The sequence below is a fragment of the Mercenaria mercenaria genome, chromosome 1, assembly GCF_021730395.1.
Source record: "Mercenaria mercenaria strain notata chromosome 1, MADL_Memer_1, whole genome shotgun sequence".
Lineage (NCBI taxonomy): Eukaryota > Metazoa > Mollusca > Bivalvia > Venerida > Veneridae > Mercenaria > Mercenaria mercenaria.
In genome coordinates, this window is record NC_069361.1 from 44630011 (window position 1) to 44643043 (window position 13033).

The window sequence follows — 13033 nt, forward strand, 5'->3', positions numbered from 1 at the left end:
CTCCATCTTGCTTTTTGCAAGAATTATTGCCCCTTTTGGACTTAGAAAATCAGTTTTCTTGGTTAAGTTTTATGTTTAGGTCAGCTTTAATCCTAAACTATCAAAGCTATTGCTTTAAAACTTGCAACACTTGGTCACCATCATAGGCTGACCCTGTACAGCAAGAAACATAACTCCATCCTGCTTTTTGCAAGATTTATGGCCCCTTTTGGACTTAGAAAATATCAGATTTCTTGGTTAAGTTTTATGTTTAGGTAAACTTTTTCTCTTAAACTATCAAAGCTATTGCTTTGAAACTTGTAACACTTGTTCACCATCATAAGCTGACCCTGTACAGCAAGCAACATAACTCCATCCTGCTTTTTGCAATAATTATTGCCCCTTTTGGACTTAGAAAAATCATTTTCTTGGTTGAATATTATGTTTAAGTCAACTTTTCTCATAAACTATCAAAGCTATTGCTTTAAAACTTGCAACAGTTTTTCACCATCATAAGTGGACACTGTACATCAAGAAACATAACTCTATCCTGCTTTTTGCAAGAATGATGGCCCTTTTTAGACTTAGAAAATCATGGGTAGGACAATATTTCTATTATACAAAAAAAATCAGATGAGCGTCAGCACCCGCAAGGCGGTGCTCTTGTTCAACTATGTATTACTAATATGATTGCAGGTTAATTTATCTTTCAGATATGATTTTTAACGTATATTTTATATTCCAGGGGTCACAAAGATAAGATATTTGTTGTGAAATGGAATCCTTTTGATGCAAACAAGCTTATCACAGTCGGTGTGAAACATATCAAATTCTGGACGCAGGCAGGTAATAATCTTTTGACTTGTAATAACTCCTAAAGGTGGACATATTGTCAAAGCTTTGTCGGTGTGTCCATTCATTTGTTGTTTATTCAAATTGATGTAGATGGTTGGTGTTCTGTTTATTTTGATCAATGATCTTTATAATTGAGCCAGGCCATGAGAAAACCAGCATTGTGGCTTTGTGACCAGCATGGATCCAGACCAGCCTGGGCATCCGCGCAGTCTGATCAGGATCCATGCTGTTCACTTTCGAAGACAATTGCAATTAGAGAAACTGTTAGCGAACAACATGGATCCTGATCAGACTGCACGGACGCACAGTCTGGTCTGGATCCATGCTGGTTGCAAAGCCACTATGTTTATTTTCTCATGGCATGGCTCATATGATGTTTTAATTAGATGAAACATGTGACAAGGGACAGGGGCCTCCACGGCTGAATGGTTAAAGAATTGACTTCAAATTATTTACCCTTTTCTGCTGAGAGATAATAACCTGGCTTTTTACATAGAATTCTTTCATGTGAGGACTCCGAAGCCATCAAGCTGGCTTTCAGAAGGTGATGGTTTTATCCAGGTGCTAGAAAATGATGAATTAATGCACAAAGGGCTACCTGGGGTCTTCCTGCTTTAAAAGTCATCATACGATCTGTAATTGTGTTGGTGTGATATTTAACCCAACAAAAACAAAATTTGGTAAGGAACAAATTGTATGTGTTGCTTTAAGTTGATTGATAATATTAACATTTTGTTAAACACTGCTGTTTAGGATATTCTTCTGAGTGTTGCCATTTTTTTAAAAGTTTTTAACTTTTATTGATATCTGTATACCATATATAGGTGGAGGTTTTACATCCAGCCGAGGAACTTTTGGAAAGATCGCCAAGAACTGTGATATGTTGTGTATAGCTTTTGGAAAAACTGAAGACGTAACATATTCCGGTGGCAGTGATGGTAATGTGTTTGTCTGGGCTGGAACTAATTTACAGAAAATTGTCAAAGCTCATGAGGGACCGTTGTTTGCTATGCACTCACTTGATAAGGTATAACGTGTGTACCTAATATTAGTGTGACAGTCATAATTCTTAACATTACACCTGTCTTACGTGTGCATATTTACGGGTATTATCTATTTCAGCTGATTAAATTGTGTGATAGTTGTCTTAAAAGTAATCACTAACAGTAAGGGTGAAAATTGCAAAAATAGTCATTTGATACACAGAATCTGAAATATATCAAATATATTTTTCACTGATTTTTACTGAGTGTGTAAAATCTGGTTCATACCATCAAAATAAGAAAAACTGTTTGTATAACACTTAAGATGAAAATACATTTCACTGGGAATCACCAAATCTTACATTTTCATTCATTTGCTATGCCACTATTGACAATATTTATCAGGTATTCACTCGGTAAAAGGTATTTTCATCTTGCGCTCAATCAAATGCTTTTTGACGTAACTAGACACAAGAAATTTACGTATAAGAAAATATTATGATAATTTTATTACTGCTTACTGGAATTTATATTGCTTTGCAATGATTCAAGATAGATGTTCTCCTAATATGTTAGGGGTTTGTGACGGGTGGAAAGGATGGTGTAATTGGCTTGTGGGATGACCAGTTTGAGAGATGCCTGAAGAATTACCACATAAAACAAGAGAACCTGTCCCCACAGTCACGGGGTCGACTCCTCACGGACTCACCAGCCGTACGTGCCATAGTGTTAGGACATGGGAAGATATTAGTGGGAACTAGAAATGGAGAAATTTTAGAAGTGGATAAAGCTGGACCAATTACACTTCTTACACAAGTATGTATTTTAACCCTTACCCTGCTAAATTTCTATATTGAACTTGTCCATCTTTCAATTTTTCGAAAGTACCATTAATTGTAAAAAGGAGTGATTACCAAAAAGATACTGACTGAATGGTGAACAGTGCAGATCTTGATCAGACTGCACTGATGTGACTTCATATCTCTTGCATTTCAGAGTAATTGATGCTGCTGTTCTTAAATTCATTGGTTGAAAAGTTTGATTTCTCAAGTTATATATTTTTCATTATTCACAGGGTCATTTAGATGGAGAAGTATGGGGTTTGTCCGTTCACCCGATCAAAGATTTCTGTGTGACAACCAGCGATGATAAAACATTAAGAGTTTGGGATATCTCAGACAGCCACAAAATGGTGAACTTTAAAATACTCAAACAGGGAGCTAGATGTGTAGATTTCTCACCTGATGGGAAATTCCTGGCTGTCGGTCTTAGAGATGGTTAGTTTATGATGTTTTATAATTGCTCTTAGTCATTCACTCTCATTTAATACAAATGAAACTATGTGTAGCACTGAATTGTTTCAAACTGATGGAATATTCTAATAGTACATTTTTGCTGTTTAAACAATCCATTGAACTTCTGGAAAACATACAGTCATGATTAAAGTCAATTACTGTGAAATCATTGATTTTCGTGGGGGACTGATTTTCGTGGATTTCGTGGTTGAGTCGATCCATGAAATTTAATCCCGATGAACAAGTAAAATTCCCATTCATTTTTGTCGAGCCCGCTTGCAGAAGTGAAGACATAGTTGTCCAAATGGCTGTCCGGTGTATGTGCATGCATCCTTGCGTGCGTCTGTGCGTCCATCCGGATTTGTTTGTCCGGACCATAACTTTGACGTGCATGGAGCAATTTCGTTTATATTTGGCATGAATGTTAACCTCAGTGAGACGGAGTGTCCTGCGCAAAAGTCAAGGTCACACTTGGAGGTCAAAGGTTAAATTCAATAATGACTGTCCGGAGCATTTCTTCTTCATGCATGGAGGGATTTTGATGTAACTTGGCACAAATGTTCACAACCATGTGACGGAGTGTCATGCGCAAGAACCAGGACCCTAGGTCTAAGGTCAAGGTCACACTTAGAGGTCAAAGGTTAGATACAAGAATGACTTTGTCCAGAGCATTTCTTTTTTATGCATGGAGGGATTTTGATATAACTTAGCACAGTTGTTCACCATCATGAGATGGAGTGTCATGTGCAAGAACCTAGAATTACTTCCCTTTGTTGTTACTATAATTAGCTTATATTGTAACTATTTTATTACTGGTCTTAGGGAAAAATCAAGACCACTGCATGTTACATCCAATTTTAAGGTGTATTTTGACCTATCTCTACCGGTAAGAATTTTTGTGTGGACTTAGATTTTTTTAAAGATTTACTTCCCTTTGTTGTTACTATAAATAACTTATATTGTAACTTTTGCAATCATTTATCATTTGGCATAAATGTTTGCCTTAATGAGACAGGGTGTCAGGTGCAACTCCTAGTCCTTTTGACAGCTGGCGGGCTTGACATGTTGCCCGTGGGCATCTAGTGTGTTTAAAAGTTGAAATCCACGAATTTAAATTAAATATATCCCTACAAAATTGCCATTTGGACCAAAACCTCGAAATTTCATGTCCACGAAATTAAATGATATTACAGTATCACAATATTCAGTTTAAAAAAAATAAAGATGAAATTGTCTGTTAGCAGGTCACTTTAAATGTATAACCTTTGGTCTTTGTACAGTTGAACCTGCCTTAACAGCCACCTGTATTAAGTGGCCACTTGCCTTAAGCAGCCAGTCAGCTTACCTCTCAAATTTAATTTTGGTTCTATTATCAACTTGTCCTAAGCAGTCACCTGTCTTATGCAGTCAGGTTCTGTTCCTTCCTTGACTGTATGCTTAATACAGGTTTGACAGTTACTGTAGTCTTGTGTGTAATATGATCAAAATACTTTATTTTCAGGGAGTTTTACAGTGTTGAATTCAGACACAATGGAAGAAATTATCTCCTTACACCACAGGAAAGAGGAAATTGCTGACATCAAATTTTCTCCGGGTAAACTTTGAGCTCACAGCTTTAATAAACTTGTCATCAGAGATTTGCATTAGATAGGACTAAACTGTACCAGTCCAGAATTTATGATATGCTTGAAGGTTTCAAAGTTAGTTCTTAGGATGGTATGTGGTGTGAAAAGACGTAACAAAAACTCAATGGACAGTTTTCTTTTCTGTGCTATAGTTTATAATATATGCAGTATAATCTTCATCCAAAGCACCTCTAAAGACTGAATAACTCCATAAAGAGGCAAACGTTTTCTGACTAGAATTATTTCTTAGTAAGCTCCAGGCAAGAACCTGCAAACAACAAACAAATTTGTCTTTTATCTGCTTTGCTGTAATGAGATTGAGGGTAACTGTTTGTGGCAGTTGCTATAGAATTCCCTAGTATACATTTACTGTGTTGCATGTTAACTTTGGCCAATATGTTTTTAATTTCAGACACAGGAAAATATTTGGCAGTAGCGTCACATGACAACTTTGTTGATATATACAATGTTCTAGGCAAGAAACGAGTGGGTACATGTAAAGGGGCTTCAAGCTATATAACCCACATAGACTGGGATAAACAGGGTAGGTCAAATTTTGTAGGGAACACTGTAACAGTTACTGTTATGTTCAAGTGAAACAGTTTTTGAGTAGATAGAATATGTTTTGAAAAAAATTGATTTATCACAGGTGCTTTAACTATGTATTTTTTAAGGAAAGAAAAAAGTGTTTATTTTCATATAAACAACATTGGTTTAATGATATCAAAGAAGGGCCTTTCTGCAAAATTGTAATCTGATGTCATTCACAAATAATGTAAACAATATGGGTCAAAAAATTGTTCAAAGCTTTGACACCAGAATTTCAAAAAAGAACATGAAATTACAGCTAAAACTAATTTTTTGAAGGTAAAGATCAAAATTGAATAGACATGACATAATGAATTTTCACTGGATTTAATGATACTTAAATAAAAACTAAGAATTGTATCTATATTGAAAGTCAAAGTACAGTTGAATATGGTCGAGGTCTTTTTTGCTGTTCTATTTAGATTTTGTAAAAATCGCTATCCTGACATTCATTATGATTTATTGATCCTCATAGCAAACAACTTGTTTTTGTAGTTTTTGTAGCAAGTTTCTGTAAATATGTAAATACATTTATAAGGATAAGCTGCTATTTAGTATGAATTTTAGTGTGTTTTATGGATTTGCAAGATTATACCCATAAAAGTGGCACAAAAAAAGCATTTAATTCATAATGAAAGAATGATCCGTCTTTTTTTTTTAGCATTGATTGATCAATTTGGAACTTTTGACCAATTGCCCACTTTATTTCAGGCAAAGTCATAATGTTGAATTCTGGAGCCAAGGAGCAGCTGTTCTTTGAAGCACCAAGAGGGAGAAGGATTACTTTGAGGAATCAGGAAATTGAGAAGTTTGCTTGGCATTCCTGGACGTCGGTTCTGGGTGTGACGTGTGAGGGTCTGTGGCCACCAAAATGTGATGTAACAGACATAAACGCTACTTGTGCCTCAAGTGATATGTCAGTGATTGCTACAGCTGATGATTTTGGATTTATGAAACTCTTTAATTACCCAGCTAAGGTGAGATTATAAAACTACTTTGTTCACTGATGAGGTAAAAAATTTCATAGGAGTTAACATGTGAGAATAGTTGAAAATGAGAGTCTGTTTTCCACTAATATAGGATATAGTATTATTTCCAACATCATGTTTGAAAATTATTCTTACATTCACACCTGTATTTGTATCCTCGGATGGGGTGTATGTTCTAAGTGATGATTTGATAGAAGACATTGTGTCTGAAATCATTTGTCCTCCACCACTGATTCATGTGGGGAAGTTGGCATTTACTTACAGAGAACAGGTTTGTCCAGGTACAGAATCCAGGAACACTGGTTAGGTTAACTGCCCACCATTACATAACTGAAATACTGTTGAAAGATGGCGTTAAACTCAAACCAAAAAAAAAAACCACCTGTATTTGTGCAATGATGATTCCCCTTAAACATCTCATACCTTTCTGTTTGAAAAAATAATTTATTTAGAGAAATTTTACTATTTTTAGGGGAAGTTTGCCAAATACAAGAAATATGTGGGTCACAGTGCCCACGTAACAAACTGTAGATTTTCTAATGGAGATAAGAAACTGGTAACTACAGGCGGAGCAGACACATCTGTCATGGTATGGAACCATATTTCCGCTGCAAATCGTACAACTGCATCTGGCGAAAGTGATGAGTCAGACACTGATTCTGAGGAAGAGGGAGGTAATTCATGATAAATTGAATTTCATGATAAAATTGTGATATTTGATTTTAAAAATATTGCCGTTATTTTTAGCTCACCTGCTCAGGTGAGTTTTTCTGATCGCTCAATGTCCGGCGTCCGGCGTCCGTCGTTTGTCGTCTGGCGTCTGTCGTCTGTCAACATTTAGCTTGTGTATGCGATAGAGGCTGTATTTTTCAATTAATCTTCATGAATGTTGGTCAGAATGATTGCCTTGATAAAATCTAGGCCGAGTTCGAAAATGGGTCATCTTGGGTCAAAAACTAGGTCACTAGGTCAAATCAAAGAAAAACCTTGTGTATGCGATAGAGGCTGTATTTTTCAATTAATCTTCATGAATATTGGTCAGAATGATAACCTTGATGAAATCTAGGCCGAGTTTGAAAATGGGTCATCTCGGGTCAAAAACTAGGTCACTAGGTCAAATCAAAGAAAAACCTTGTCTATGCGATAGAGGCTGTATTTTTCAATTGATCTTCATGAATTTTAGTTAGAATGATTGCCTTGATGAAATCTAGGCCGAGTTCGAAAATGGCTCATCTGGGGTCAAAAACTAGGTCACTAGGTCAAATCAAGGAAAAACCTTGTGTATGCGATAGAGGCGGTATTTTTCAATTGATCTTCATAAATTTTGGTCAGAATGATTACCTTGATGAAATCTAGGCCGAGTTCGAAAATGGGTCATCTGGGGTCAAAAACTAGGTCACTAGGTCAAATCAAGGAAAAACTTTGTGTATGCGATAGAGGCTGTATTTTTCAATTGATCTTCATGAATTTTGGTCAGAATGATTACCTTGATGAAATTTAGATCAAATTCGAAAATGGGTCATCTGGGTTCAAAAACTAGCTCACTAGGTCAAATCAAAGAAAAACCTTGTGTATGCAATAGAGGCTGTATTTTTCAACTGATCTTCATGAAATTTAGCCAGAATGATTACCTTGATAAAATCTAGGCCGAGTTCGAAAATGGGTCATCTGGGATCAAAAACTAGGTCACTAGGTCAAATTGAAAAAAAACATTGTGTATGCAATAGAGGATGTATTTTTCATTGATCTTCATGAAATTTGGTCAGAGTGATTGCCTTGATGAAATCTAGGTCGAGTTTAAATATGGGTTATCTGAGGTCAAAAACTAGGTCACTAGGTCAAATTAAAGAAAAATCTTGTGTATGCGATAGAGGCTGTATTTTTCAATTGATCTTCATGAATTTTGGTCAGAATGATTGCCTTGATAAAATCTAGGTCGAGTTTGAACATGGGTCATCTAGGGTCAAAAACTAGGTCATATCTAAGAAAATGCTTGTTTTATCGCAAGAGACCAATTTTTTGGTCCAATCTTAATGAAAATTGGTCAGAATATTTGTTTCCATGAAATCACTAGGTCAAACATGTTTTACACTGTTATGGTGTGTTTCTTAGGTGAGCGACCTAGGGCCATCTTGGCCCTCTTGTTAATTCATTAAAGGCAGTGTTTCAAATGAGAATTGATAGTTTTTGACAAGTCTAATTTGATGCAGTTGTTGTTTTTTGTTACATTATTGTGAAGTTTACTTTTGATTAAGAATGGTGCTAGTCTAATGTGCATTATTCAGGATTTAGCAGCAATACCTTGAACCAGAATTTAGCCCAAAAGTACCTTATTTTTTCTTGAAACACAAAAAAAGAGAACTTGATATCTTTCCTGACCAGAATTACAGGTAAGTATAGTATGAGAAAATACAAGTCACTCAGATCTTTTCTACATCGATTTTATTTCAGGTTATGACAGTGATGTGGAAAGAGAGAAGAACATAGACTATTCCAAGAAAATTTACTTGAACCCCATACAGGAAAAAGAAGGTGTGAGACCCCACCTACAAGAAATAAAAGCTATTGACAAGTAAGTACAGGGTCAGAGGTTATAGAAACTAAATTTGGGGACCAGTCACATAATTCCAGTTTTTGGTTGGTTGTTTCTGGGTACAATATTTAAATAAACCAATGGCAAGCTTGCATTCAGAGACTGGTTTTCAAAATCTGTGTTATATCCTGTTTATAGAAGTTTCAGCATAGCAAGCTTTCATTATTAATGGTGGCCTCCATTGCTGAGCGGTTAAAGCTACATGACTTCAGTTCACTTGCAGTTGATGCTGTGAGTTAGAAACACTTTAAAAAAATGATTAGGTTCTGCCAATATTACTGTCATTAATTTACTTATACATGTCCTGATTGTCCTAAAGAAAGCTCAGAGGAGCACCTGTGCTCATTCTCCACAAGAAAGGAGTCTCTGAAGATAAGTAGTTACTGTCGCTGACTTCAAATCTCTTGCCCTTCTCCACTTGGTTCAAAACTTTACTTTGGTTTGTGGAATTCTTTTCCTCCAGCTGGTTTGTGCAAGGGTGGTCATTCTACTCATCTGTGCCTTAAATAAAACTCGGAGTCTTCTTCACTTTGAAAAGCTGGAAAGTCGCCATGTGACCTAATATAATTGTGTTGGTGTCATATTAAATCCAACAACCAACAGGGAAAAAAATGTCTATACCCAACAAAATAAACTGTATTTCTTCATATAATTTATATATTTGTGTATGTAGATATATATTTGTATATGTAGGCCAAGTGTCAGTAGAAGTGCTCCTGAACCTCCTAAAGTGAAGAGAGCAGAAACACCAATGACGTCTGGCGGGAAAAGAAGGAAAACTACGCAAGTCACTGTAAGTTGGCTTATAAGTAACCCTGCAGTCGTGGCCTCAACGGGAAACTAGTCTATGTGTTAATAGAAATAGAAGCGGATAGACTAGTTTCGCGTTGAGCCCACATGCACAGGTTGTTACCACACACCCAGATATGACACCAGTACTGGTTTTCCCATGAGTTGAATGAGAGCGATTCATGTAAGCTCACAGTTGTTTTGGGGGCCTCTGTGTCCAAATGCTTGAGGTCACTGACTTTATATCATTTGCCATATATTGGTTCATAACCTCTCTTGAAGTGTAGAATTTTTCATGTGAGGAAACCATCCAGCTGGTTTGCGGAAGGTTGGTAGCTCTACCCGTGGTCATGCGTAAAAAATGCCCAAAAGGGGCTACTGGGATATTCTATTATTATTTGCTGGAAGAGTTGCCATATGACCTAATATGGTGTTGATATGACTGTAAAGCCAACAAAAAGCTCTTTTCACAACCGAGCTAATAGGATTTTTGAAGTGAGGTTACTATGAACCTCCTGTCTGATATTGTTTTGAAGCATTTGATTTTGCAATCGGGAGTAAAATTTTGAACTTTTGATACTGTCCTTAAACCAACAGCATAACAAAAAAGTTATAGAAATTGTTTTAAAGTTTAGTGTGTTACAACAGTTTTCTCTACAATCCTATAATTTATGAAAAAAATGTACTGAAATAGGACCTCTATGAAATAATTTGTAAACTAAATGCACTTTATTTGTAAACAGGATCTCCAGTTAGAGTATATCCATGGTTACCGTGGGTTTGATGCACGGAACAACCTACACTATGTTAATGATGGTGCAGACATTGTCTTTCATGCTGCTGGAGCAGGAATTGTGAAGAACCTTGCCTCAGGTTTGCAATATTTATCCCTTCCAAACAAAAGAAGAGAGGGTATATTGTTTCATTCATTGTCTTGTCTGTTGGTCAGTCCATCTCTAGATGACCCCTTTTGGTTTAGGGGTCATTAGGTCAATATCATAGTGACCTCAGGACTTGAAACAATTTCCAGTCAATAACTAATGAAATTTTTGGCCTTCATAGAATGATTGCCTGTAGTCAGTAGATGACCCCTTCTGTTTTGGGGGGTCAGTAAGTCAATGTCAAAGTAACTTTTGTACTGAAAACAGTTTTCCGCTAAGAACCTTAGAACACTTTGGCTACAGTCAGTCAAACTTCATAGGATGATTGCCTGTGATTAGTAGATGACCCCTATTGTTTTGGGGTAAGTAGATCAAAAGTCAAGGTCACAGTGACTTTGACACTGTAATTGGTTTCTGCTGAAAAAGAAAAGAATGCATTGGCCTACAGTCATCAAACTTCATAGGATGGTTGCCTGGAGTCAGCAGACCAGAATCAGAATTTTCCAGTGGCCTAAGTGCAATAAATATTGATTCACAGAATATCATGCAATTGTGTGAAAGAGTTTGAATTGGAAATAGAGGATGTCCTGAATAAGCATGCTCCTCTAAAAGAGAAAACTATAATTCAGAGAGCACCTAAACCATGGTTCAATGAAAATTTGCCAAATCTAAAACAACAGGTTAGAAAGTCTTGAGTGTACATGGAGGCATTACGGTAAAACAGATGAGTTTAAGTCATAAGAATAAATTAGTTTGAAACAAATACAATTTTGAAATCAAATGTCAAAAGACTAACACACTCAGTGAAAAGATAGAGAACTCTTAAGGTGATTCCAAGATTCCGTATGGATTAGGATCTGAACTAACTGGTACCAAATTTGAAAACCCATTGGCTCAAGGAGAGTCTAATAATTCAATGACGGAAAAATTTGCTGACTTTTTTCATGGCAAAAATCTCAAAAAAAAATGTCAATCTGTAAGCGAAAACTTTGAACCTCAAGTAAGGAAATTTGCTGAATTGACTCAAGATGAAGTGAATAGAATACTACGTCTTCAGAGCTAGATATTCTGCCAACACGTATTCTGAAATCACATGTAGATGAACTTACCCCTAGTATCACTAAATCTGTGAATCTCTCATTACAATAGGATGTTTTTTCTGTGAAATAAAAACAAGCATAAAAATGCAGGTCTTGAACTAGAGCTTTCCAACTATCTTTCCTCTGAATAATTTATCAATTCTGTCAAAACTTATTGAGAAAGCAGTTCTTTACAGATTAAACAAACATGTATATAACAAAACAGTCTTTTGCCTAAGAACCAGTCAGCATATAGAAAATATCACTCCTGTGAATCTGCGCTGCTGGAGAAACAGGATGTAACGGCCCTTATTGCAACTTATTTACTGTAAAAGCAGAAATTTTCATGTTTAATTTAATTTTCACTATATTCACGAGGCCCTACATCTCATGGAAATATTCAGCATTTGTATAATTCAAATTCAAGAAGAATACCATTTTTACAATTTTGCATATTTTCAGCCTCAGTAATTTCAAAATCACGAAATTTTGACCCAGCAAAAATATGTGCTTTTACAGCAAGTGCGGCATTTGACACTGTCGACCACAACATTTTGCAAGTTGTCCTTAAAGCACAGTATAGTGTCTGTGAAACAGCTCTTCATTGGGTAGATTCCTACTTAAGGTTTCATACTTGTTAGGTTAATATCAACAATACATATTCATCAGACCATCTTGAATACAGTGTGCCTCAAGGCAGTTGCCTTGGTCTGTAGCTGTATCCCACCAAGGCTGGAACTCTTTTGATGTCAGTCTATGGTTTTGCTAATAATCATACACAAAAGCTTTTGTCCCACATCTGCTAAAGAATCACAGGTGGTCAGAGACCTCAGACAGTTTGTAGTTATAATCAAAGAAACAAACTGAAAACGAACACTTTAAAAATTGAATTTATTTTATACTCTTCTGTGAAATATTGAAATTTATCAGTGAAATAAAATTGATATTTTCACTGTTTCAAACAGTGAAAATATCATTTTTATTTTTCACTGGTACGGAACTACATTTGAATGCGAAATGATATGATTTATAAATGATATGAAATTCCTTGCAAACTATTCTTCAGTAAAGGTAAAGATGTATAAGAATAATAAAAGGATCATAAATATTTACATTTTATCATAATAAAATGTCAAAGAAATCAGAAAACGTAATAGAACTATTTATAGTTTTTCTACAAAGACATCCTGACGTCACGACATTATCACGTTATGATGCGATGCACGCGACGTTGCGCGGGCAAACTGAATATAATTTGGTTAAAATCATTAAAAATGCATAAAATAAATAGAAAATTTGTTTGTTTCAGTGCAAGATAGAAATATATTTCACTCGTGAACACCATAATTTACATTTTCACTCGTGGCTGCGCCACTC

At 35.8% G+C, this 13033-nt stretch overlaps 2 protein-coding genes across 2 annotated transcripts in view; one reads left to right on the top strand and one right to left on the bottom strand.

The window, feature by feature from the left end:
• Window positions 1–13033, top strand: part of LOC123540353 (echinoderm microtubule-associated protein-like 6) — an 84049-nt gene that overhangs the window by 35183 nt on the left and 35833 nt on the right. Inside the window, exons 16-26 of the mRNA XM_053546048.1 lie at window positions 725–825; window positions 1659–1861; window positions 2394–2633; window positions 2893–3094; window positions 4614–4706; window positions 5150–5281; window positions 6037–6302; window positions 6787–6988; window positions 8766–8886; window positions 9601–9700; window positions 10440–10569. Coding sequence (XP_053402023.1) covers window positions 725–825; window positions 1659–1861; window positions 2394–2633; window positions 2893–3094; window positions 4614–4706; window positions 5150–5281; window positions 6037–6302; window positions 6787–6988; window positions 8766–8886; window positions 9601–9700; window positions 10440–10569 — 1790 coding nt within the window. The remainder of the gene's footprint in view (window positions 1–724; window positions 826–1658; window positions 1862–2393; window positions 2634–2892; window positions 3095–4613; window positions 4707–5149; window positions 5282–6036; window positions 6303–6786; window positions 6989–8765; window positions 8887–9600; window positions 9701–10439; window positions 10570–13033) is intronic.
• The window catches only part of LOC123540358 (uncharacterized), a 40607-nt gene that overhangs the window by 13968 nt on the left and 13606 nt on the right, over window positions 1–13033 (bottom strand). The gene's annotated exons all lie outside the window — the stretch shown is intronic.